This window comes from Anopheles marshallii, chromosome 2 (genome assembly GCF_943734725.1).
Source record: "Anopheles marshallii chromosome 2, idAnoMarsDA_429_01, whole genome shotgun sequence".
In the NCBI taxonomy this organism is placed as follows: domain Eukaryota; kingdom Metazoa; phylum Arthropoda; class Insecta; order Diptera; family Culicidae; genus Anopheles; species Anopheles marshallii.
The window spans coordinates 65,036,133-65,064,019 of record NC_071326.1 but is presented as its reverse complement, the minus strand read 5'-3'; the positions used below and the strand labels follow the sequence as shown (position 1 = coordinate 65,064,019).

Genomic DNA, 27,887 nt, shown 5'->3' with positions numbered 1-27,887 from the left:
ATGATAGTCAAGGTAAGTCAGGAATTGTACGGCCTAGCGTGGTTGTCGAGTTATCAATTGGCCCCCAACTTGCTCAAGGCCTGCAAGGAGCTTAAAGGTTGGTTTATTTAGAAATGGGGCACTTTGAAACGCGTGTATCTTTTTTTACCATTATTTCAATTGCAACAGAGACTAAGAATGAAACAGAGGTAATAACATAATATATTATTCACTTTAGACCGCAAGTCATGCACAATGTGTCCACATTGCAACTACACTAGTATGTAACCAAACGTACGCAAATATATTTATTATTATTATTATACAATATATTACAAAAATTATTATGAAAATTATTCATAATTTTTTGCCTTGTAAAATTTGAAAGATTTGTATAAACTCAACACTTTGTTGATAATACGGCAAACGCCGCCGTCATGGAATAAATAAATAAATAAATAAATAAATAAATAAATATTCATCTTTTTTGCGTCAAAATTCTCGGACTTTGCTGTTGATACTGCTCATCCATCTGGTTCAGCTTCAGTCACTGTTTTGCCCATTAAACTCCACCAATGTTTCATTCATCCAATGTCCTTAGTTACCATTCCCTTTTTCTTCAATTTCAGTTTCATTATTGCGCAATATCCCTGTATTGTACAGAACATGGGTCACTTGGGTAGATTCAGGTGTTTTGGTGTGAATTTTATTCCATTGTCGTTGTACAATTGCAGCACCTTCCTACTCGGGTTCGTCGGGTTCGTCGTACAGTGCAGGTGTTAGGATTAGCCTTGATTTTCCGATGAATTTCCATTCGCAGTTGACGATTAACAGTTCCACTTAGTCGCTTAGTTAGTTGGGGGCAGCCGCCAAAGTCTACGCTTTTAAGTCGCTCGCGCAACAATCGATAAAGGCAAACTGAACCGTTTTGTCAACTCCCGAGTTGACGCTGATGGATTTTGGATTTTTGGATTTAGACGCTGATGGACTTCTTCTCTTGCATGCCGAACATTTCGGTAGATTAAAAACGAAATTGTGCAGAAATTGGACAACCTGAGGGATTTAAAATCATTGCAACAAAGTGCCCCATTTCTAAATGAACCAAGTCTTCATACATCTTTAATTGCAGGTTTCTGATTTTTTTTTTGAAAACGATCAATAAATCAATGAAAAACGCTTAATGCGCTTGGTCGTTCTAGTGTAAAGTTATTAAATTCATCTCATGGAGTGTTAAGGGCCAAAATTGTGTTGGGTATCGTTGCAGCAAATTGTCCTTAAATGAGTAAGCTAAGTAAGTCCACAAAAAAGTCTCTATAAATCATTTGCATATTGCAATCAATTACAAAAATGCTGTCAGCATTCCATCCTAACAGATGGCCAATTTATTTCTCAAATACATTTTCGGAATGTGTAGAAGCAGTCAAAAGAAGCAGTGACTAAGTGTGAAATGTTACTCGCCGCAGTGATTGTTGATAGATTTACAGCGAAGTGTACCTAAAATATTTTCTTCATTGATTCAATTCGTAGAAAAACTTTAAAATTCTTTCAAAGAATTTTTTTGAGTATAATTAACACTAGAGCTACCCAGCGTGTTAAGCGTTTTTCATTGATGGTCATTTTATACACAATTCTCATGTCCTGGATTATTTTTTAATACGCTTTTGAGTTTATAGTACAAAAAAGATAAGTAAAAGTCATGCAACAGCTATGGTAGAATGGTTTTATCTCAAAATTTAATTAAATGAAAATGAAGCATTCCAGTAAAAATGACTGGTCCGGTAGTTCTAGTGCGAAAGGTGTGTATAAATTAAATATATTAATGATTGCTATTACGGAAAAATAAAGGGATGGAATGGGAGGAAAAACAACACATTCGCCTAAACATTGATCATTAATTATACAGCGCTATATTGAGCCCTTGTTAACACAAACCGGATTAAAATTTACATTCAAGTGCCTAATTCAATAACGACGGTAAAGGTTAAGCATGTAGCAACAACTATTGTACCGAGCTTCCATGACTCGCGAAATATCGTTTATTGAACCAGGTAAAACATCGATTCATGATCTCCATCCTAAGGAATACATATAAATGACCAGGCAAACAGCTGTTTGAACACTTTTAACCCAATGCTCGTTCTTATCCAAACAGCAAAAGGAAGGTTAACCGATTCCATTTGCATGCTCCGACCGGACCGGATCGTCGGGATGGTAGGCGCAAAGTGAATGTTTGGACTCGTCCACTTTTTGGCGAATGGTAATGGATTCATGAAGCGCTGCATCAATCACGGAGGTCGGCAGTTGAAAATATGAAACGACACGTCCCTGAGCAACCAGCAACGGTGAAGGGGTTCGTTCCGAAACTGTCCACTTCCCCAAAGGCTGTGCAGGGATGGGTTGGTCGGATTGAAACGGAAGTAGCGTACCGTAGACAGAACGCTCGATCGCGGGATCTTCGCGAAGATCGCTGCCCATCTCTGTCCATTCTGAGGACTTTCGATTGGCGTGCAGTTGTTGGAACTGATCTGCAGTTCTGCACGCTCGTTTGCATGGCTTGCTTGGTGTCAATCAGATGCCCGCTTATCGGGCGTTCAATCTGGTAGCAGTGTTCTGATGCGCACTGGTTGCATAGAGGGGGTCTCTCTATCCTGCTATCCACCCAGGACAGATGGGCTGCTACCGATCAGCTCAATCTTGTAAAGTGGGAAGTCGGGTTTCCGTTCGGCTAGAAGTTGCTGATTAGAGTAACCGTCCAGTGATGCTAAAGCCGTTCCTAACCTTTAGGTGTAGTTTAATTGAGCGGATAATCCGATCGTTCGGAGCTTGGTGTAAGTGCAGGAGACTTGATTTATAGATTTGCCACCATTACTATCTCCCTGGGGAAGTCCCAGTAAGAGGGTACGAAAAATAAAATGGTCCGTAAAATATAAGTAAACGCAAAAAACCAGTCGAAAAGTAACATTCTGAGCGAATGAATCGTGCGTGTTATCGCTTTATGCTTTGGTAAAGGGTTTGCCAAGGTAGGTCTAACTGCAAGCGGTTGGCTGAATGTTGTAGACATTATTTAATTAATGCCTGTTGTCGCTTAACTTCAGGATGTACCAGAACGAGCTAGTCCAGTACTAACGCAACTGCAGCCCGGCGTATCGCATGTTGTTTATTTATTATTTTTATTTTGTTTACTTCCATTCTAGCAGAAGCGTCACAACGCCGAGGGAAGTTACTTCGTAACGCACACTACGCGCACCTGCCGAAGACGATATGATTTTAAATGGGGTAATTTAGAGGAATAATTACACGCCCCAAGGGATGTGGATTTAAAAGAAGCATTGCGAGCCTACATTTTAATCCCCGCGCGTCACCGTGAACGGCCGCGGCCACGAGCGAGTCCTTGTGCGCGTTCCACGATCAGCATCCGACTCGTGGTCATATTAATTGACGTAGATTGCATAGTTAGCGTGCGATTGAACGACAACATCCGTGGTAAAAGTAGAAATACTCACGCTAGAACGATGGTGCGCTCGCGTTGGAAAACCGTTTTTTAATGACCGCTGCCAACGGACGCCAACGCTTGGTTTCGATTCGGTCGTATCATCATCCCGTTCGTTCGTGGGCGCTACCGGGAGGATGTGTATTCTTGTGTGTTGTAGCGGAGGGTTCGGTGTGGCAGAAGTAGCGTAAGAATTAATGCATAGATAGGCACGTCAAATGATTTGCCATTCATGTACGAATTCCAAATCTTTCAAGCGACGATGACTCATTGCGTCACGGTACCGGCAGCGCGAAATGTTGACGCCGGGGTGTGGGAAAATCGTTCTCCAATGGAGCCACCCACATGCGCAGGTCAGTGAAACGGTATGGCGGGGGTGCGTGTCGCCTTAAACACCGTTTAATCATAAAATTAAAAGCTATTTTTAATGATCCAATTGGCCCAGGCAAGAGTGACAGTGCGAAATTGGTGTACTTACTGTTTGCACACGATGAATCTGTATGATGTTAGCGTTATCTTCTATTTTCTTTTGTAATTTTGTTATGTCCTTTTAGTTTATGCTTTATTATTTTATGCGTTTTGAGCTATTTGTATTTTTTTGAGTAAATTTTACCCCAGTTCATGTAACTTCCTTTCTTTTGGTTTACTTTTTGTTTAGTTTATGTTTTCTCAACATTTACTTTATTCGAAAGTTAAACACAATAATAAATAAGGAAATCTATTTTTACGATTACTATAATAATAAGTCGTGGGGGTCCCTTTTATTAAACTAGCTCTTTATTCCTTTGAGATCAGATGAGGAGTGTCTGTTTTAGAGCCTTGCGCGGCTCATCCAACTGACATTGGCGTAACTGTCAGTTGGGCAAGGTTGTGTGGTTCGGGTATGACATTACATTATCTTACATATAATGTAATTATACCACCTATAACTCTATATTGACAGTAAAAAACAAAACGAGCAAGCATCAATGAAGAAAGGGAAAAACTACTCTACATAAATCATGTATTGAAAGTTTAATTGGAAAATAAAGGAGATAATGATGAAACAAAAAGGTATAACTAACGAAAAGAGAATACAGAACAAGGGAAATTTGGAACTTAAAGCATCTTTTCATCACCAATGATTATCTCTAAACTTGTTGCAAACTTAGACACGTACACTCTGACTACTCCAAATATTAAGTTAGAAAGTACTTTGTATCGCTTATCTAACAGTTTATCGAACTTTCCAGGAACTTCATTCGCTTCTGTTGTTTAGCATCTCAGCCGCTTTGAAAGCGATCCGGCTCATTTGAAATTTATTGACAGTTTTGTTATGAAATTCGCCACTAAGCAGTCCAGTGTGTGCAGCTTACATCCCGGCTGCATACATATTTCCTTCAAATGGTTGCAAGCCGAACCAGTATATATATTTTTTTATTTGTCCACTGACCTTACCGTAGCCACCCACTCGCGTAAAATCGCCTCCAAAAATCCGTAATAAAAACTGCGTGATCGCGGCTCCAGAGGTAAACGTTTCGTTTGCTAATACACAAACAAGCTCTGCACATTTGAATGAAAGATCCGAAAATGCCGGTGGAAGCGTCTCTCGCACGTTGGATGGATTTCAAATGGGTGAAGTGAAGATTGCGGCTAATCATTTGAGTGACGGTAATTTGGACAGTGAATAGCGCCTACTTATGAGTTGAAACCATCCTCCAAGGGAAGGTATGACCATAAAGTGTTGTGAGCTGTATAGAGGCAGCCAATGAGTTAGTGTCAGATTTAAAAGTTGGAACTAGATCATGTCAAAGATGCACGACTCAGTGAGTGAGTTAAATGAAAAACTATGTTATGTTAGAATCAGAATATAACATATTGTTGATTATGTTTTATTGTAGTCATTCTTTTCCTTTTGAGTGTTTTTGATTTAGACTGGAATCTTTTCAACATAAAAAGAATGCAGTATATTACATAAGCTTATTTGCAGTTTAATTGATTCCATTCTTAAAACGGCAGACAAATATTATAATTTTCAGACTTAGGGCCATTCTAAATAGAAAACTTAGTTCCATACATTTTGAATCTAGTGATCCCTCGACCGAAATTACAAATGCTTACCAATATTTGCGTAATGTGATCGATTTCAGACTACGACGTTATATGTTTTATAACCTGCGCGTTCAACAGATAAATTCGGAAAGATTTGTAACTACGTATAGAATATTCGAGCTAAATTAGGGCAAATATTTATTTCCGTTTGTTTACCTATAGTGTTTGGTGGTATCTACGTACTATCTTCAATATTTTAATGTTGTTTTTTATTCAACAAGAACGGCCAGGCCGTATTGCTTACAACTAAAGGTAGCATAATCTAAGATACAATTCACACTCGTTTGAAGACATTTCCTTCTCCAAACAGTGCAATATTTTAATATTTTAATGTTTTTTACATCTAAAATAGTGTAAAAACATCTAATTGAAGATACCAGAGAGGAGAGACGAGCGAATCCTCCCCCTAAATATGGAAAGGATCACTAGTATCATAATGATATGCGCCGGCCATTCAGAATAAAAAAGTAATGACTGTTGCCTTGGAGTTGCTGAATATCACAGTTAAACCATGGATAATACTTTACGTGTATTAGCAGGATTCCGCTCCTTGTCACACCTACGGAAAAAACAAAAATGGTTGTCGAAGAATTTCTAAAACTATGTCCTAAACTAATCCAAATGTTAGACCTCTCAACTCCCCGGACCTTCATCCGATGGACTATACAGTATGGGGAGCAGTTGAAAAGGATACTAATTGAACTTCCAGCACCATGAGAGTCCAGTTAGTTGAATAAATTAGAGAGTTTTACCACCGAGAGGTGGTAAATTAGAGAGCGGCCAGCTTTCCCAGGGAAACTGTGGTATCAGATTCCAAAGCTGTTATCGACACTAATCGTGGTTAATGGTACTGTAAACCATCCTTATTTCATCCTTTTTCTTGTGAATCGATGAAGTATAATACAGTCGTTGCCAGTAAATTTTGTCTAGCAATCATCATTTTTTGACAGTGGGCATCAATTTTTGTCTCATGATCACCAATTTTTGTCTCTGAGTCACGAATTTTGTCGCTTATTCATGATCTTTTGTATGTACACAATATCAAACAACATTTTCTGTGTTATTATTTAATTGATAAATGAAATAAATATTGTGAATAAAATGTTTTATTTTATGAATCTAAGTAAAACATTGAATTTTATTGTTAATCAAATATTTTTAACCCGGGATAAGGTGACCTATCTCTGTTTGGAGAAGGAAATGTCTTCAATCGTATTGTATCTTAGAGTAAATTACCTTTAGTTGTTTGCATTACGGCCTGATCATTCTTCTTGAATAAAAAATGTTTTTTTTTTCTGCCGGTTTTTCAATTAAGCACGTGAGATTCAATTTGAATTTCAGTTGTGTTCGTTTACGCTTAATTAAACATAACATCAACTTTAATTTGTTTTTCATGTTTTTACTGATCTAATTCTATCGAATATTCCATATATGTGAGGTATTTCGAATTTTCTTCTTATTTTACTATTTGAAACAAAAATTGGTGATCATGAGACAAAAATTGATTTAAATTGACACGCACTGTCAATTTTTCGTTGCTACGAGACATATATTGATGAACTCTGTCATCAATTGATGCCGAGATAAGAAATCATGCGTCAATCGTTTGTATCAAACAAAGTTTAATGGAGTTAATAGTTAATTTAAAATATTTAATTTTAAAAGCTGGCATAATTTAAATATTAAAAAGCACAATAAATTTATCTAACAAATAACTGTACCTGTGTAACAAGTGTTCGAGGGATACAATTTCTAACTCCATTATTTCCACATTATAATAATTTTAAACGCGTGTCAATAAAATAATTAATAACTGCCGACAATTACTAAAGCTCAGTGAATTGTTTTACATAAACTTAGGCTTGTTTTCTTTATCTCCTAAATGATCACTCAAAGATCGTTACTAAACCGACGACTGGTCTAGGACCACACCAAGCTTCTGCAAGATTGAACCATCGCCTACTGGATCCATTCCACAACATAAGGCATGCATCGTTTACGCGATCGTGAGTGACCGATCCGAACGAAAAGCACTCATTCGCTAACTGAAACGCTTCCGAGCGCAACGGTATAACGCTGCAGCGTTTAAGGTGCGTGAGAGCTTCACCGTCTGCTCCAACCGTTGAGTTCTCGGTGCGTTACGTTGGATCGTCTTGGCAGCGCGAAACGTGGGCCGCACACCGCATAGTGGCAGTTTTAAAATCGAAACGTTGCCCATGTTCCCGCCAGTGACGGTGTAACGGTCGTGTCGTGCGGATCGCGTATCTTTTCTCGGCGAGTGCTCACATTTCCCAGCGCAGCATCCGTACGTGCGTTGCGGCTTCGGAGCTTTTCCTTTAGCGCGCGCGTATGTGTGTGAGTTCTTGGCTTTTTCGTTATCTGCTTTGCGACAGAACACAGGATACGGGATACGGGTTTCACTCTGGAACTCGGGGTGTTCTTCCTGTAGGATATAAAAAGCGCAGCTACCGGGCGCATAGGATGCAGTCGTTTTTCGCAACCTAAGTCGGCCGGATCGTGGGATTCGGTTGCCATTTTGGGGGGCTCATCCTGCTTTTTCAAGGGCGTCCGACGTGTTGCGTGCGGTGGTGAAGTGGTGCTTTGCGTGCGACATACACAGCTTGTGTAGAGCTTCGGTGTGGCAAATCCGACGGCAACAGCTACCCAAAAACCGCGTCCAAGCATAGGTAACGATCTAGGTGTGCTCTAGTGTGGTTGGGTTACATGATGTACGAGACCGTAATACCCGGACCTTTCAGTGCGGTGTGAGTGCAAAGAATGTGCGAATCTTCAATCTAAGCAATCCGTGGGCCGCCTACCCAACCTCCAGCCATTCAGCCGATCGTCATATACATGAGCCTCACCCACCTTTAGCGTAGATCAACAAATATAAGCTTCCAGAGTCGTTTTTTTATTTCTTCTCTAACGCTACAGATCAGTGTGTAAGTGTGCAGCAAGGGAGGGCAGATCAGTTTTGTGTGGGAAAAGCGGGTTCGTGGAAAGTGACGATCGTGCAGCGTGCAATCGCAAGATCCGGTAGCTTCTGCTCACGCAAGTAGTGCACTTGATTCTCGCCAGAACGGCATCGTCGTTTGAGGCTGCGGCTTTGTTTGTGCACCGAACCCCTACGTGTGTTGACAAGCTAAGGGCGTAACAACAGTGGCTGATTGATTGCTGTCAGTATGTCACCGTGCGGTAGATGGCGTTATTTAGCGTCAGCGCTGGTAAGTGATTTCTTGAAGGTTAGTTGGATCAGCTGATTCGATCTGCGCAGGGTTACTAATTAGTGTTCCAGACAATAGAAGTGGCGCAAGAGCTGCAAGCAACACAGTTATCGGTGTGGTGTTGGTGTTGTTTTTGGGGTAAAAGGTCAACATATTACCTGGACCACCGGTAATAAAGCATGACAAACATCAAATACACCAAACACAAAACCGAGGGGGCAGTGTGATGCGGTGATGCGTACGGAAGTGTTTTGGGGGGAGATTCGATAAGCGACCGCGTGTGCCATTCGGCGTTACGCCATTCCCGCCGGCGGTGAGAGAAGGGAGCTAACGGCTAAAGGCCGAAAACATGGTCGGTGCGACATTTGGCTAGACCTTCCTTTTTCCCCCTTGTGTTTGGTCTGGTCTGGTTGGCATCTTGCTCGATCCGGGTTTCAACAAACCAGCGACACCAGCGCTGCTGCCTGCTGGCACATTAAACTTGGTAGGATGACACTTCAGCTAGCGCCTGAAGATGTTACCGAGGTCAGATTCAAATTTTTCGGCGGGGTTTGCGTTCGGAACGATAAACAAGCAATGCCAGTAGGTGAAACATCGAAGATGCCACTCAGTTGGCGAAGTCGCGGCTGATGATATTGGACTGTGATAGTCTTTTTTTTCAGCTTCTCATTCTTCTGCTTCGGATATTTTTTATGCTGGGATGTAGCTCTCTCTCTATCTGTCTTACCCTGCTCAAACGCATCTGAAGGTGGTATCTATTGCGGTACTTTTACCGCTTGGAAGATGCGGGATTTGTGGTGAACAAGCTCTCTGCTTTGGGCACGCTCACACACTGCCAGCGTGAAAATCAATTATGCAATCGAAACAAATACGTCGCGCGTCGCGTTTGTTTGGCAGCTCGGGTTGTGCGGACACGGCAACCGGTTGGGATCGGCATGGATGAATTTTAGCGCATCCGAGACCGTGGTGCGTACCCTTGTGCATCGATCGATCCGATGGGTGTCGAAAATCCGGAACGCATTACTGCACCGGGCTTGTTTTGTGCACACTTTTGCGGCACAGTGCACAGATCCTAACGCGGTGAGCAAATATTTTAGAAAGGATTTTACTATCACACCTTGCTGATTGGGCATTGAGCGGTTGGATGAAGTCATGCCGCAATGGCGTGGGAAATGATGTGCGATAGTTGGAGCTCACCGTTGGTCTAATTAGCGTGATGTTCTGCAAACTTTGAAGGTGGTGCTGAATTAGATGTGCAAAAATCTGTTTTGCTGTATTTATGGCGTAATATTTTGGCTTGAAAGGTCAAATTAACTCTCTATGTTATTTCTGGCATGAGTAACTACACAACAAGAATAATTTGTAAAGTGTATTTTTTTTTCGTTTTTTGTTTCCACTCTTCAGAAATGTTTGTATATTCACTGCTTTGATGTTTATGTATTAAGTATTAATTAATTTATTAAATTGCAATGGATTTCTGGAATTCAAATAAAGCTTAGAATGTTTCATTTAAAAGTAATTAAAAATTTAAAATGATTTCTAAACTGTGATAAATTTCGAACTGACTAAGAAAAAACTAAAAACTAGATCCATTTTTTTTAAATTCTTTGTGAGTGAATTGATCTTTTCTTTCAATTTCTAATTCCGTCTAATTGCATTTTTGTATATTGTTTTTTTTTTTATCTATATTTATTAAAGTTTTTGTTTCTTTTGTTCATTAACTTTTATTTTACAAGTGAAATTATTTTAGCACAGCATTTAGAACTATTATGATGTGACAGATGTATTGTAAATATTTTATTTTAATTATTTATCATTAAACTCAAATTGGTTTGTAAACAAAAAAAATCATTGTCTATTTGGGACTTTGACTATAAAATCTAATTGCATATTTTATGACCTATAAAATATTTTGATTGCTATGTATTGTAAATGATGGTTATATCAAATTGATACCAAATATGCCTGTATAAAAAATTGGCTGCAAAAATGTCATTTGATAGAACGCGGAAGAGCATTTGTCGTCTTCACATTTAAAAGCCAAAGTTATTTTTCATATGTTATGAACCGGCGTGACATTAAGTTAATAGAAGCAGGATGATGGCGAGAAGCTTCGGTTTGATGGCATTTGGAGCAAATCTCGAGACACTATCTGATGAAAAACTGAAATAAAATGTCAATTCGGAGATCGAACCGTTTGCATGTTGTTTTAGATTATCGTTCAGAATATGAATGGCGATGTTGGAAGAAAAGTATATTTGTTTGGCGATTTACATGTGTTCTTTCTTGTATAAAATCCACTCACCTTCAAAAAAGTGTCTAAGGTATTTTTGCAATTAACTCTTGCCATTGAAAATGAATTGCTTGTCTGTTGTGTTATCAACCAATAACGACCCATTGACATTGGCATCAAAGAAACACAAACTCGTGGTGAAGAAAAAAAAAACCCGCGCCATGAGATACTCCACGTGCTGCTCGGCTGCATCAGCTGACTGTGCCGGGGGCCGGTATCTAGCAGGAAAACCGATGGGAATCGGCTACTTGCGAAAACAAACAAAAAGTACTACTCACTTCCAACCGTGGAACGCGTGGAGTTCGATGCGAACCAAAGAAACCCTTCCCCAACAGCTTTTGGGTCACTTACCGTTGGCAAGCTTTTGTTAAATGCTTTACAAACGACCTGCCGGCGTTATTGAAAATTATTTAAATTATTGGCTCCAGCGCGCTGAGCCCGCGCTTGTAATTATCATCAGCTGTCCTCCACCATGCCACCGATCCGTTTTGACAGCATGTGTCAAATTCACATCGTTTCGTAGCGTGGTGTGATGACGAGCGCGTTTACGCACGTTTCACGCATTGTTTCCCATGCCACGGTGGGCGTTGTGCGGCCACATACTTCCGTTATGTTGTGTCTGCTCGTCCCATCGTATTCCATCCACCTTCGCGCGATGAAACAACGCATCGAGTTAAGCCGGTTTATGGCAATGGTTAGAGCTTTACGGTCGCGCTCAACCTTTTCCGGGCTAGTACGATCAGGTAGGGGGTACGGCCGTTACGAAGACAATCATTGTCCAATCGGTGGTGACGACGGCTCACGTGGTGTGTCTTTGCGAAAGCGCACAAAAATCCCATTCCACCATCAAACGGACGTAAATATGGCGAAAAAATTGCCGCGAGATGGCGCTTCGGGTTTTGGTGGGTGCAGTGCTACTAATCGCATTAGATTACAACGAAAACTCCAAACTGATGCGAAATGTTTGGCGCGTTCCCATTTATTTGATCAAGCAGCAAGCTCGCTCGAGCCCGCAAACCACCCTGGGAAGAATGATCACACAATCGAAAAAGCTTTCAAGACGAGCGGACAAACCAAAAAAGCAATAATTTGAAGCGTAAATCTTCGGTGCACTAATTACTGAAGTAGCACGCGTAAATTGCACTCGAGTTGGGCAGAATGAACCGCACAGAATCATCGCAATTGTCTGACATGAATGGCGAATGACCATCACAAATCCGCATCACCTTTAGGACAAATTACTCAAATTTATATGATGCTTAATCAAGATCGTTACCACGGTAACCGGTACCGGTCACTGAGTGTTGTTTTTTTTTCGGGTGTTCCATACTGACGAATATTGCGGAAGGTGTTTAGGAAGAATCGTTCACAGTCTGCGGGCTGAAGTGTTGGTGATGTTTTTAATTTTTCATTTCACTTTTGCCAAATGCCATCCACCATATCCAGCACTGGTGCTGTAAAGGTGCGCGAACGCACATCATCTGGGGAATCTGTTGAGTGCTGTGAACGGCTGTTGGTTGTGTTTCGTCTTTCTTCAGCAATGCTTATTCAAGGTCTACCAGGCGTTTCAAAGCGGACAAGCGGTAGAATCTAATGCAATGATAAAACTTTATTTTCGAGGGTAAATAAACAACTAGAGCTGAAGATGTACTTAGCCCACGGGGGTGATACAAATCAGACGCATCGTCCATATTAGGGTGTGCTGTGTGGTTTGCGCGAATTATAATAAAAATGCGATGATTTGAGTGTGAAGCCGGGAACATAAATGGATATAGTTTCGCTCGTCCCATGGACATTGGTGGTGCTGCTTAGTCACACTGGCGTAGCATCTGGTGCTGATGGCGAGTCAAGGAAGACACATGGAACGACACCACTTCAAATGCTTAACGTGTGGATAGAGATGCGGTGATATAGATAAATGTGAAGGATAACCGACCGACCGGCGAACGGAATCGGTGGTGTTGCGTTATGCTGCTTGCCAGTGTGCCTTTCGGTGGGTGTGTTTCGAGGGAAGTTGGCATTGTAAAGCTTGCGAGGTACGGCACAAAGCAAATAACAAATTATGTGAACATTAACACAGTGCTTTGATGCTATTAATATTGTAAAATAAGCTGTTAGAAGACACATATTTTTGTAACACATATTTTTTTGAAATTGAAAGTACATACAGTATAAAGTTAAGTTAAAGTTACCACGAAATGAAATAGTAATAAATGTTGAAAATATATAAAATTATGCTGTTATAATATCATAAGTAATACGTTATACAAATACCCAACGAGTAAACAATACTAATGGAAATAATGGCCCTAAAACTTAATAGTTGAATGAAGCAAATGAAGTAATTACAAAACAAAACAAAATTTTCTATATAAGCAGGAGTAATAGGAATGGAACAATCTTTTAGATTGTCGGAACAACAGGTAGGATCACACCTGGTTAAGAGAACTTATATGTTGATATATTATTCATTCATTCCTCAGCCGGTAATTATACTGTAATTTTGTGAAGTGCTGACGGCAGATGGGACAAAATATGGAACTCGCAACTTCGCTAGTGAACTGATGACTAGTTCATCTTCGCATCAAGCTGTCTTTCAACCAACGAACGACGACCTAAATCTTGAAAGTAATATAAGCAATCGTATCCCACCTGATCCTGAGATAAATGGTTGTGGTATTTGCTCAAAACCAATCGGTATGCTCGCTATCTCACATACCAAGACAGTAAGGTATACGCTTTGATGTGTTTTTATCTCGTACCTTTTGCAAACGTTATCCTATTTGATGCTGGATTTTCCCTGAGTATATGCTTTGTTGATTGACTATCCGTACCCAATAACAAGAAGGATGGCATAATTGACTTACGTGTCAAACATATAGGACAAAAACAAAGGCGAACGGGTGCTGCAGGGAAACTTTGCACATCAGCAGCGTAACAAGATTAGACGGTAGCTTTTGGCAACCTTTGGCACGTACCGTGCTTTCTTATCATAGTAAAAAAGGGATATTATATTGTGACGCATGTTGTGTACACTAGACGCACGACAGGGTATTTGCAGTTCGTACTTTAAGTTAAAAATTGCTGATTGCTGTTAAAGCAACAGTCTAGCCCAACCAGTGCTGGGAGTAGCTGATCGTACTTTATTACGGTAAAATCGCTAAAAACTATTATACTACTTGATGTTATAGAATTTAAATTAAAGGAAAACTAGCGTAAATCGTAATTTTATCTGTAATTTCACAGTGAAACCTTTTATAAGAAAGAAATAAAAACAGGTGACAAGTTTTTCCAAAAGTCGTGATTGCGAAGGGATAAATAGTATAATTTAAATATTTTGGGTTCTAATCGGTCAACATCAATCAGTATTTCATATATGTTCTTTGTTCTAAAACAATCCAATCGAAATATCCAAAAATAAGCTTAATTTCAATGTTTTACAAGCAACATTTAAGTTTTTCAGACTTATTAGGTTTGAGTTATCGAATTTCTCTTCCTCTCTCCATCTCTTGGTCAAACCTCTCATGAATAAGATAGTTTCGCATATTCTAGACATACCTCAATACCTTGTTCAACTAGACAACTAGAATACTTTTGTTATATTTTGTTATGAATATAAACATAAGCATATAAGCACAATTAAAACAAATATTAATTTACAAACACTCCGTTTGTCATTCAGTGCCGGATCAAGAATCCTCACTTCAATCTCAAGCATTAATCATAACAAACATTGACACACACGCATACAGTGAAGCGACAGAATGAAATAAATTACGCAATAAATCATTGTATACCGGCGTTTTCGTCTTCTAAGCATTACCAAAACAAAGATTTGCATACGTTTCGCTCGCGCTAGTGTGTGGGGCGTTTCGATTTTGGTGGTGGACATTACGTCATGTAAAGCGTAACACCTTAAAAGTAACATCACCGCCGTGGCGTTGGTGAATCGGAACCGCCTAGCCAATGTCTGTTTGGTGCGGTAGGCGACGTTGTTTGGATATTAGTCAACGGGATTTTTTTGGCGGCGATCCCGTTGCCCAATACCATCCCGGGGTTTGAAAGGCAGACGAACAGACATACGCATCAACCTTGTTTGATGGGAAGTTCACCGCAGATCTTTGTGTAATGGGTACCCCCTCAGTCAATGTAATGGGTAGATAATCCTTATCCAGGGTGCATAAGAAAAACGTTGTTCCCGAGCTAGGAAAAAATGCAAACGAAGATATAAAACTTTGACTTACCGTTTAGCAACTAAATGATGATGCAAACAAAAACAGTTTCTTTTTTTTCCTTTGGATGGTTGAGTGTTGAATGTGAAGCAATTAATTTTTTTTCTCTATTTAACTTGGGTAGCATAACCGAATCGACCATTGCTCCCAGGGAATCTAATTAGCGATCTAATTGTGCAAAGTCGACGGGTCCGACCGACAATTGTGAAATAATGTTTGTGCTCAGCATGTAAAGTAGGTCATCCGGTAGCTGTGCTTTTTTTCTTGGTCGTGTTTATATTAATTGCTTCATATTATAACAAAATTCCAGTTTGATTAATCTGTTTACCGATGAGCATTATATGGATAATTGCTTAAAACATTTGTTTTCATACTTGTTCCGTGCAATTAAGATTACTTCCAACCGAAAGGGAAATGGAATTATGTGTTTGGTATTGAACAATATCGAAAGCATTCTGCTGCAAATATGTCATAATGAAGTAAAAATCTCGCTCCGTGATGGGAATTATTGTTGCACTATTTTGTGTTCACCTTATTCGCAATGTTCAAGCAAAAATATGCCGAGAATGTTCATCGATGCAACAGCAGCATCGGTTCGGAGTCATTACAGTGAACAAGCTGGCAGCGACAAAATGACAAGCATCAGAAGGGTGGCAAGAATCTCAAACCCTGGACCCCGGAACATTCAATTACTTCATCTCGCAGAGGGCTGTTACACATTGACTGTACAGCCGGGAACAAACAAAACACGATATGGTGCGAAGGAAAAGTGGCAGTGAAAATCGCTGACACAGTGTGAGTTGCAGGAATGTCCAATTGGAACCGACGCACAAAAAGTTCTATCGAAAGCCGACCCGAAGTGGAAGACAAAGGAAAAATGCAGCAAATTAAGCGTCGCTAAAAAGCTTACCGTTTCGGTTCTAGTGAATTTCTAGTTGGCAATAGTTGTATGCTTGTGCTGCTACACGGAAGCGGCTAGGGCTAGGACGTGCATACGACCTGCATTAAACATGACCATGTCGTAGTCTTTCGGTACACAGTGTAACCATTAAACGTTTGCTATTTACCACTTGGAGGCAAAATAATGCAGTCCCGTGTTTACCCTTCCGCTTGGTGAGCCTACTCGTTCCATGCTTTTTTAACCATCCGCCAGCTACGCAACGGTGTTGCATGAGAAGAATCGATTTTTGCTTCCTTTGCTGAACAGCGAGCACATATGCGTTGGAGGTGATAAAGAAATAGCAGCATAATCATGTTACAAGACGCTTCTTCGTTGCGCTGCGGAGGTCCACAATGCCACAGAACGCCAAGGCTCAAAGGGCAACGTGCGATTGTACCGGGATCAGCACGTAGCATCCGGCTCCGCTACTCCGTGACGCGGCCGGCGAAGGCGACGAGATAAGTGCAAGACATTAATTGAATTAAAATGTTCCGTGTGGTATTGCGGATAGGAAGCGGATCCATTTCTTACCGTACCTTTCGTATGGGTGTGCTTTTGCAAGGAATAATTGTAATTGAATGAAGGAGGAGACATACGACGAACACTGCGCTATTTATGCTGTGCTAGCATACGTTGGTGAAGGAAATCTAGCGTAAAAGCCATCCGCCTGTTTACTGTGGTTGATATTGATGCTTACAAACGATAGTTCGATAACGATGATCGAGCGTTTTTCAATTTGTGGATTGTTATCATTTGATACATAAAATCATGAGATGTGTAAATGAGATAAATATTGATATTTCGATGTTCGATTTAGCTTATTGAAAATAATGAGCTTATCGTGTGTTCCTCTAACTGCTTACGTTAATCATTTTTGCTTTGTAAGATACTTTTTTAATAATTTTAATTGTTGAGGTTTCACAATTCTACATTTGCTGATAAATGACCTTTGTAATATGTGTATATATTGTTTGTAACGTGCCCATCAGTTAAAAAAACAGTTTAATCAAAACAAAATAAAACAATTATGTTGACCTTAAAAATGGGACTTTGAAATAGTTATTGCATACTTTTGGGCGTTTTGGTGTTACGGAACTGCTCGATAGTGAGCCGTTATGGAGAAAAGCCCTTATTCACCTGCCTAATCTAGAAGGGTAGAACCTTTTGCAACTACGAAAACATGGCTGTTACATTTTTGCGTTTAAAGTTCAAATGTGTATAACTATTCGTTCATGGCTTGAAATATTTTTGTTTTATTTTCTAATATAAATGATGAATTTATGCACTTAGCACATATATGATGTATTTTGAATATGTATCTTGTCTTCATCAATAATATAATTCCTCCTATACTCTTTTATAAGCTTAACTTCCCTGTCTAGTTTTGTTGAAACGCGAACTTCAATCGTAAATACGACATGTTTATAAAAGGGGTTCGAAATGGTTAGAATGGTTAAAATGAATGTAAATGATTGTAACGCTTTTATTCCCAATTCTATAATTTATATGAGATTCTGCAATTGTTTGAATTTCACATCACAGGAAGAAAAGAATAATTATAGTTCAACACTGTTTTTACTATTTTACAGTTTAAATAATAAACTTTGTTTAAATGGACTAAAAGTTAGAACGGCTGGGTTAACGACTATCTCGAGAAAGGAATTTTTCGGATATTGGATTCGATTGGATTCGATTCAAATTGGACTTAATCTATCATACACCAGCTACACTGGTTTAACAGGTTTACTTTTGAACAAATAGACCTTGTTTACTCGCATTGAAACTTTTTCCGTTCTCGACATTTGCTCAAAACAGTCTTGTGAAATTTCACAACTTTGATGGTCGTACAGTTTTATGAGATTAATTTCATCCACAAACTTCACGCAAAAGCACCAATTGCAACTCATTTAGTTTCAAGCAACGCTATCATTATTTACGCCAACAGTTTCAATTACATTTTACAGCTGAAACACTCGTTTTACCACCCGTGTTGAACCCGACACGGCAATAGGCTGAATGTGCCAGCGCCCACAGACCAACGATGGCACCCATCGTGCAATCAAATTTGAAACCATATTATCTCACCAAGCTACTTTAAAAGAGGTCCCTTTTTCTGCATATTACATTCACCTTCCTTTTATCCGGCATGGACGGGTATTTTGTGTTGCCTTCCTGGAAATGGTACCAAACAAATGGTTACATCAAATCGCATCCTAGCCTAGCTGTTGATTATGGTAGGGGAAAAAACACAAATCCCAAACAAGGAACTTTACGTGAGTGTTAGAGTCATCCGGTAGATTATGCTATCAAGCGTTTTCTCGGCGGTGGGATCAGGATTAACGAAAACGATGTTTTGCGTTTGGGGTGGTTACGAAATTTTGCTTGCGTTTGCATTTATTTTCCACTTTGTTTTCCACTCGTTTGACGTGGGTTTGCTGGGAGTGTAAACTTTGAAACGGGTCTGAAGTGTGCTGCCAGATTGTCGGTCGAATATGAAGGCGGCACAGTAGTAGCGCACAAAGTTGAAAGACAATCCTGCCGAGAAATGGCCACATCGAAAGGATTGAAGGTTTTTTTTAGTGGTGCTTTTAGTGGGTAGCCGGTATTCGGTTGGAAGTACGGAGTCCCGAAATGCTGAATGGGATGAAGGTAAAGTTGATTTGAGACATTGGTACTGGATAAACTGTTGCAATGGAGTTACGACGCACGGACCGAATCATGTGGGGCAAAAGCAAACACTTCAAACGAGTTTAAAACGTCTGGCTTTGAGTGATGTCCTTAGTCGATCGATGTGTCACTGGTTCAGTATCATATGGAGTGACAACTGGAAATAGTTTTCATTTTCCTAGTAAAGCAATTTTCGTACAAAATGATTTTAAAAGCTGGCTGTAAAATATAATTTCTGAAAATTTTCTTGATTAACTTTTGATGGATTTATTTTTTTTTTTATCAATCCTTATTTGTTTCGACGAGCTATGTCGTATAGTCACCTAGGATCCCTCCTATCGCTATATGAATCACTACTTTAATCATTATCAATCACTCAGCTTCGGCAGTTGATCGTTATTGGCTCAAGTCTTTTTATTACCAAGTTTGTACCCTAGTATATTTCAATAGTTAAGTGATCCACTATTTCCCAAATACACTCAATAAATCTCAAAAAACTCCATACCGTACCCGGTGGATGAAGCTAGATATACGCTCCTTGGAATATTCCCTGCAAAATAAAAATGTATGTTATTGACTCATTGACTCATATCTGTTGGCCAGATTTAATATTAATACTCCAACACTAAAAGGGTTGGTTTTAGGAGGTGATACAACTACTCTTAAGAACTCTTGTTGTCCTTGTTTCGCAATTTTAATGCATCCTATTACACAGTAGCTCTAACGACACGTTGAAAACCAACCCTCTAACTTTATACAAATGTCTTGACGCCATTCGTGAGAATTCGTTTATAATAGTTGTGAGTGATATTGGCTACATTGAGGTTCATGCAATCATTATAAATTATCGATTTCAATATTAATATATGTGTGAAATTATAAATAGAAACATAAATTTATGTTACCATTGTTTTTCTCACACCTAAATCAACCTCGAATCGAACTCCACCTTGATATTCAGTGCAGTAAACACCGAGAATGGGACAGTTTCGTTTTATCTAAGCACTTTATGTTACTTTTCGTCACCGGCATCAAATGCATCGTGCAACGAATAGCTCAAAGTCGCACAAAAAAGACTGTTTCGGTTTCGATTCACGCTGTCAACACCTTATCGATCATCAGACAAATAAACCCTTCAATTCGTTCAACACGCTACGGTGCGTTTGTTAGAAGATTTTTGAGCCGAAGCTTACGTATGCCCGTTTTTGTTCACTGAATGACAAAAAAATCCACACAATCGGTTGGTATGAGCAAAACTGAAAGACAAGCTGGAGAATGCTTCACTGTGGACCATCCATTTACCACCCGTATTGATACCCAGCGTTGATGAACAATGTAATTCAACGTTTTTTGTGGTGCGTTGGGATGCCGATGGTTTACTTGCTGTCAGAACAAACGGCTTGACAAACGCCGGCGCCTAACGCACGTGGGGCGAGGACATCGCTGCGATTCGATCGCAAGGAAAACAATTGTATGTCAACCGGGAGGGGGGGACATCCCACACAACCCGCCACCGGCAACTGTCACTTCCGAAAGAGAAGGGAAAATGTCAGGTTGTAAGATTTGCGAACAGCCGGGAAGCAGGAATGTGGAGATTGTAACTATTTGAAAAGCGTGCGCTTTCTGGAGGACATCTTTCATGCCGCGATACTTAGGTCTCGAATGAGACTTTGAATGGGCTGAGTTTGCTGAAACGAAGCCACTGTGGTCTTTTGTCAGTCACCGTCAGTAATACGTTAATTGATAGTTGAATTAAATAGGTTAAACATTACTGTATGCTTCATTTAGTTTGTTTCAAATAATTCGCAATAGAATAGTTAAGACATAAGCTTATCAAGTGCAAGTGATATCATTTGCATTGGTTCAACTTTTGGTGGTTTAATGTTTAAATATTGCCGTTTCAACTTCCTTCCTCAGTCATAGATATATCGGAGATTGGAGATTTCAAAATAATAAGATGAAAATTATTTGAATTTGAAAAACAATGCGTTAATCTACGAAATGTACAAAAATTGATTTTTCTCGGTGTCTATCTTGGTTACAGATTGTAATGGTCCTTGTCACCATAATTAGCGCCGAGCAAGAAGTTATAGTGGCGATTGATGAACCCGGCAAAACCCAATATCATGAAGCAAACTTCAATACAAGTAAGTAGGAGTTGAAAGTAGGAACGATTGATATCGAGAGATTTGCTTATTGAATTTCATTCTATTGCAGGTTCATATCAGTATGGTTACGAAGTAGGACCGAATGGTCAATTTCATCACGAAACGCGCGGTCCTGACGGTGTCACTTACGGTTGCTATGGGTATATTGATCCCAACGGACAGTTACGTGTAACACACTACGTGGCGGATACACATGGCTACCGAGTAGTGGAACCTAATCGACCCGTCGAAATTTTCGTCGATGCTCCCACACAGTACAGCAAGTAAGTGTTCTCGAATAGGTAACGACAAATGGTTTTCGAACAGTAGATCAAATAACTTGCTTTGTTCCACTTTCTTTTGTAGTTCGATTTCGGAAGATGAACCACAGGAAAGACGGCGGGGTGAGTTGCGCCCGTGGACGGAATTGTACCTTCCCAAGGGATGCGGCATGTTTCCGGGTGGGATGCGTCCGGATGGATCAGGTGGTAGCACACCGACACCGACGGGTAAGTATGTTTGTGGTTTGGTTTTATTGATGCAATGAACCACGGCAGGTTTAGTATCACGAAATAGCAAGCACATAGTCATAGCACCACGTTTATTTTTGTTCTGCACAAAATTTTGTAGCACCTACATATCCAAGCACCGGTGGAAGTGGCAGTTCACAAGGTATAATTGAAGTAATTGATCATTCTGTATTCTAGATATTCACGTAAACAAATTGTATTATAGGAAATAAACCATCTAACCAGGGTCAAGGCCAGGGTCAAGGCCAGGTACAAGGTCAGGGACAAGGACAAGGGCAAGGACATGGGCAGGGACAGGGGCAAGGGCAGGGGCAGGGACAGGGACAGGGACAGGGACAGGGACAGGGACAGGGTCAGGGACAGGGACAAGGGCAGGGACAGGGTCAGGGTCAGGGTCAGGGACAGGGACAAGGGCAGGTACAAGGACAAGGACAGGGACAGGGAAATGGGCAGGGACAGGGGCAGGGGCAGGGACAGGGACAGGGACAGGGACAGGGACAGGGACAGGGACATGGACAGGGACAGGGACAGGGACAGGGACAGGGACAGGGACAGGGACAGGGACAAGGGCAGGGACAGGGTCAGGGACAAGGACAAGGGCAGGGACAAGGGCAGGTACAAGGACAAGGACAGGGGCAGGGACAAGGGCAGGTACAAGGACAAGGGCAGGGACAGGGCCAAGGGCAAGGGCAATGGCAAAGCCAAGGGCAAGGTCAAGGACAAGGGCATGGACAGGGCCAGGGCCAGGGACAGGGACAGGGACAGGGACAGGGACAGGGACAAGGACAGGGACAAGGTCAAGGACAAGGCCAGACTCAATGGCAAGGACAAGGACAGGGACAGGGACAAGGACAAGGGCAAGGGCAGGGGCAAGTACAGGGTCAAGGACAGGGGCAAGTACAGGGGCAAGGACAGGGACAAGGACAGGGACAATGGCAAGGACAGGGGCAGGGACAAGGGCAGGGACAAGGGCAAGGTCAACAATCAGGACAAAATCAAGGGCAAAATCAGTGGCAAGGGCAAGGACAAAACCAAGGACAATGGCAAGGACAGGGTCAAGGTCAAGGGCAAGGACAAGGACAAGGACAAGGCCAAGGCCAGTGGCAAGGGCAAGGACAAGGGCAAGCACAAGGTCAAGGATCCGGTTCTGGACAAAACCAAGGACAAAATCAGGGCCAATGGCAAGGTCAGGGACATCGCCCAGGACAAGGTCAAGCTCAAGGACAAGGTCAAGGGCAAGGTCAACGACCAGGGCAAGGTCAGACACAAGGTCAAGCGCAAGGGCAAGGACAGGGGCAACGTCCAGGACAATCTCAAGGACAAGGACAAATACAAGGCCAAGGGCAACGTCCAGGTCAAAATCAAGGACAAGTTCAAGGACAAGGACAGGGTCAGTGGCAAGGGCAAGGACAACGTCCAGGCCAAAGTCAAGAACAAGGACAACAACAGGGTCAAGGACAAGGACAACAACAAGGTCAAGGCCAAGGACAACATCAAGGTCAAGGACAACAACAGGGTCAAGGTCAAGGACAACAACAGGGTCAAGGTCAAGAACAACAACAAGGACAAGGTCAAGGTCATGGGCAGGGTCAACATCAGGGGCAACATCAGGGTTCACATCAAGGACCCATAAGCTCTGGGCAACATCAGGGTCAACATCAAGGTGGTCATCAAGGCTCTAGTGGTGGACATCAAGGACAACATCAAGGATCACATCAAGGCCCTATTAGCTCCGGACAACATCAGGGCCAGCATCAAGGCAACCATCAAGGCTCTAGTGGAGAGCATCAGGGTCAACACCAAGGATCGCATCAAGGTCCTGTCAATTCTGGACAGCATCAAGGACAGCATCAAGGAAACCATCAAGGCGTTCAAGGCGGGGCGCATCAAGGCCAGCATCAAGGATCACATGAGGGTCCTATCAGTTCTGGTCAGCATCAGGGTCAGCATCAAGGAAGCCATCAAGGCTCCAGTGGAGAGCATCAGGGGCAACATCAAGGATCACATCAAGGACCTATTAGTTCCGGACAACACCAGGGACAACATCAGGGAAGTCATCAAGGAATACACAGCGGCCAAAATCAGGTATGGGATACGCAATAAGGGAAAGGACTTTGCTATATTCCCACAAATGTATCATTCAGGGAGAGCATCAGCATCAGCATCAGGGTCCGGTAGTAGACAATCAGCATCAGACCAGCCATCAAGGAAGTCATCAAGGCATATCGCAAGGAGAGTTCCAGGGTCAACATCAAGGACAGCACCAGAAACCGATCAGCGGTAACAAGGAAGAGCACAATTTACAGGTGCAAGTTTCTTGGGGACAAGAACAGCAAGGTCAATCCCAAGGCCAGCAAGGCCAAACCCAAGGACAGCAAGGTCAAACCCAAGGACAGCAGGGCCAAACTCAAGGCCAATCTCAAGGTCAATCTCAAGGGCAACAAGGTCAATCTCAAGGCCAATCTCAAGGACAGCAAGGCCAATCTCAAGGGCAGGGACAACGTCCACCACAAGGAGGTAAAGTGTGTTACAACCGGAAGGACGATCCTTCACTTACGACGTATAGTTTCTATTCGACAAAATTTAATATGAAATACATTATAATGCTCGGTGGCAGTTGTAGGGTCATAGCGGAAAACATGAATATTACCTATATGCCTTATTCTAATGATATTGTGACTAATCATACACAAACATTTTACACGTTTTCTTAAACGATCGTCACACGCCAACATACACCCTTTCACACACGCACATGCATTACGACATGCATATCACCTCTGATCAACAAACATGCACATCACACGCACCGCACACACCCAGTACACATTGGGATTGGGTTTAAGCCGGGCAATGGGGGACTACATACATCGCTGGGCCTGGGTGGATCGCACGGTAAATACCTGCCGATGAGTATACTGCATACTGCACCTGTTGCGCTACTTACTACTACTAACGAATGATCTTCCATCGATCGGTTCACGATCCGATGGCAGGTGGCATATCTTTAGGGGCGGGCATATCAACAGCCGGCATTAGTGGCATGGCGAGTTCTTCCCATACCGGACCGAACCATAGTGTAGCGGGCACGATCGGCGGTTCCATAGGTTCGACGAGCGGCGTGCAGGCGACTGCAGGTGCGAATGCATCCGCTTCTATCCTGGGTGCGATGATTGATCATACGCACACGTCAAACGTCACGGTGACAGGAGAGGGCGTACATGTGTCGCATGGTGGCCAGAACATGATCGATACGCAGCAGGTGACTGTAGCAGGAACGGTCGGTGTAGCGGTTGGCGTCGAAGCAGGTTTGATAGATACCTCTCTTAATCATACCGGGCACGTTTCGGTCGGTGGTATCGACGTAAGTAGCGCCACGACGGTTGGCGCAGGAATCGAGGCTAATCACACAGCGGTCGGAGTAGGTGCACAGCTAACGCACAACGCCAGTATTTCGATTCCAACCGTCGCTCCAGGTAGTATGCCACCATGACTTACACCATCTTTTTTGCATCCGAAACGTTTGCTGGTGTTGGGAGCCTGATAGTGTTTTAGCCTTTGGGATGGAGTAAGGGTGTAGAAAATAGTAGTGCATGTAAAATTTCCGCTGGAAACTGTCCGTGCAGGTATTGACGGTTATTGTTTTCCCACAGGACCAACAACCGTGCCTCCTCCGGAAGAAATGCAGCCTACCTCGAGTACGCCCGTTCCGGGATCACCGGGTACTGCAATTGGAGTGTATCCACCGACGAAGCCGATCGATACTAGCTCACCACCTGCCTCATCATCATCCTCATCTTCGCCACCACCCTCGTCACCTTCATCTCCACCATCGTCATCCGGTGGTGACAACTATACCCCACCTCCGAATTATCAGATAGCCGTATCGCAGTATCCGTATTTCTTCGTTCCTTATCCTTATCCTCCACCGAATGTGCCTCAGGCACCCTGCAACTGCCCGGCGGACCAGCAAAATCAACAAGGTCAACAGCAACCGGCCGGTTACTTGGGTTTCATACCGGTACTCTATATCCCGAACTGTCACGCTCAGAAAAGTGGTTTGCCGGCGAACTTTAATTGGCCGGCACCACCTCCACCGGAAGGATTCGGTCGGTCATTGGACGAACTACCGGCGCAAAGGTTGTTTCAGAAACCTGACGGAAGCTGGGTACTGCAGCGTGCACGCAATCGCTCGCGTAGACTTCGTGCCCGTCGTCCGGCAGCTAGGCGATTTTACACCGAGCAGGAGAATCCAGGCAAGAAGTAAAATTCGAGCGAACGAGCAGTTAGTGGCATACGCCACGAAGCAACGAGAAGCAGTGTATGTGGAAAAATACTCATTTAATATTTAGTTTTATCTGGTTTAGTATATTACACTTACTTTGCAAAGACAAGATGGTGGCTAAAAGAAGCAATGACCTATCGAACGACGTAATGGACGTGACTGTATTGGACTGTAGTAAGGACCGTATGCCGGTAGTGAAGATATTTATAGACAGGGTTTCATTTAAGGATTCATTTTCCTCTTGCCACTGTGATTAGATTTATTCATCAAACAACTCGAAAAGCATGCACATAAAAGCATAATTGAACAACAAAGGTTGTTGTAACGATGCTCTCCGGCGGATATCTTAAAAAACATAATTAATTCTTGCCGTGATGAGTCATGTAGTGTGAAAAGAACGGATCGTGGCTCAGTAACAAACAAGGAAAAGACCTAAAGCAGCAGCAGTAGTTTGGTGCAAAACGTATAGTAAAATCGGTTTCCTCATGCTTGCAGATTATCGTAACTTATTTAAGTAACAAGAGATGGTATCATCAGCACAAATAAATAAAATTGATTCGATGCAATGTTGAAGGCTTTTCGTCTTATACTTTACTAATTTGGATACTTGATGTTTGATACTTACAGAATGCTGAATTTTGATAATTTAATTTGATTTTGATACCAATACTTAACTGATTTCGTATATTGGCACATATTTGAAATACTCCCGAAAAAAAGTAACTGCCTTGGTAACTTGGGTCATTTAAAAAATATCTTCTTATGTATAAATAAGGAAATAATTGAACGGCAACAGAAATTTGGAAAACCCAAATGATTAAAAAAAATTATTCAAGACAAGATTGTTACGCGTCGAAATTGGTTTTCTCATCACTGTAGTGTAATGAGGATTGCATATCTTCAGGCGCTTTGAAATTCGTTCTCGTAGATACTGGTTCATTTTTCAGATAGTAATTTAATTACATCTCAATGTCTCGATTTTTATGTACATCTGAACAATCTTGTGAATTTGATGTACTGAATGTTAATTGTTTATACAGGTTTAACATACTGAATAATTTTCAAAAGAAATAAAATATGATGACAAACTCCTCCTTTCATGGCACAACCATCTTAGGAGGTCAGGGCCTGGCTATCTTTGACTTTATTCACCCGTAGCTAGCTAGGCAGTTCTGCATACGGGAAATTGGTCCGAATGGGATTTTATCCGGCGCTGCCACCAATGTGATCAACGCTGTGACCAACCGAGTGAAGACCGGTCAATACAACCAATGATGATGGTAATAAACGGATATTTTTATAATTTCTATTTTACATTCGGCTAGATATCATGAGGGAGTGGAGGAGTGATCGGTTTAATTTAAGGTGTGATGAAACACTGATCGTCCAATTTCGCAACATTATAAAATGCATAGCTTTGCGTTTACCGTGTTACCTTAGATAAAATTTTTCCCAAACAGGTGTTAACGATCGATAAAAGCAATACAGGAACGATGGACGAGCAAGAGTGAAGTATACAAATGTGGTATGTATTCATGAAATTAGTCACAAATTGCTGCTCATTAAAGCCCATTATGAATACAGATGCACTTTATTAAGATTTATTAATTGTTATCCACTAAAACCCGATTATAGGATTAATCCAACAGGAATGTTTGAAAAGAAAGAAAAGCAATACAATAAGTCGGCTGAAAGCAAATTAGTGATGCTGCATTTTACGGTTTATACCGTTGATGGGTTCGCAGTTTCGTTGTTTGTTTCTCTCTTAGCAAGAATTGTTTTTTACCCTTTTCATCCATTTTGCTTTCGGGAGGCATCTCTTCGGAAGGAACAATGTGATGCGTAAATTTTGTTGATAGTAAGATAAGAGGTATACACTTTGCCAACCAGTTTGAACATGGGCCAGCAGACGAAATGTCAAAGGATCAGGTCAAACCGTGGATACAAAATTTATAGTGACAACGACGAGGTTATACGATCGATTCACGCGAGGATACAGTAAGAAACAG

General features: G+C 41.5%; 1 protein-coding gene across 1 annotated transcript; it reads left to right on the top strand.

Annotated features, from left to right (window-relative positions):
* LOC128718407 (repetin-like) lies at positions 1-25,860 on the top strand. The gene is made up of 13 exons (XM_053812033.1): positions 1-12; positions 20,961-21,063; positions 21,134-21,347; positions 21,430-21,572; positions 21,694-21,735; positions 21,799-22,569; positions 22,642-22,725; positions 22,780-22,833; positions 22,876-23,678; positions 23,738-24,110; positions 24,417-24,488; positions 24,590-25,069; positions 25,247-25,860. The coding sequence occupies exons 1-13, from the start codon at positions 1-3 to the stop codon at positions 25,858-25,860; spliced, it is 3,765 nt and encodes a 1,254-aa protein (XP_053668008.1).
* Positions 25,861-27,887: the final 2,027 nt, after the last annotated feature.

Bases quoted from the DNA above. Each gene is read 5' to 3' on its own strand.
- LOC128718407 (XM_053812033.1), top strand. The intron at 24,111-24,416 runs GTAAAGTGTGTT...GCACACACCCAG, and splicing joins ACAACGTCCACCACAAGGAG to TACACATTGGGATTGGGTTT. The intron at 25,070-25,246 runs GTAGTATGCCAC...GTTTTCCCACAG, and splicing joins GATTCCAACCGTCGCTCCAG to GACCAACAACCGTGCCTCCT.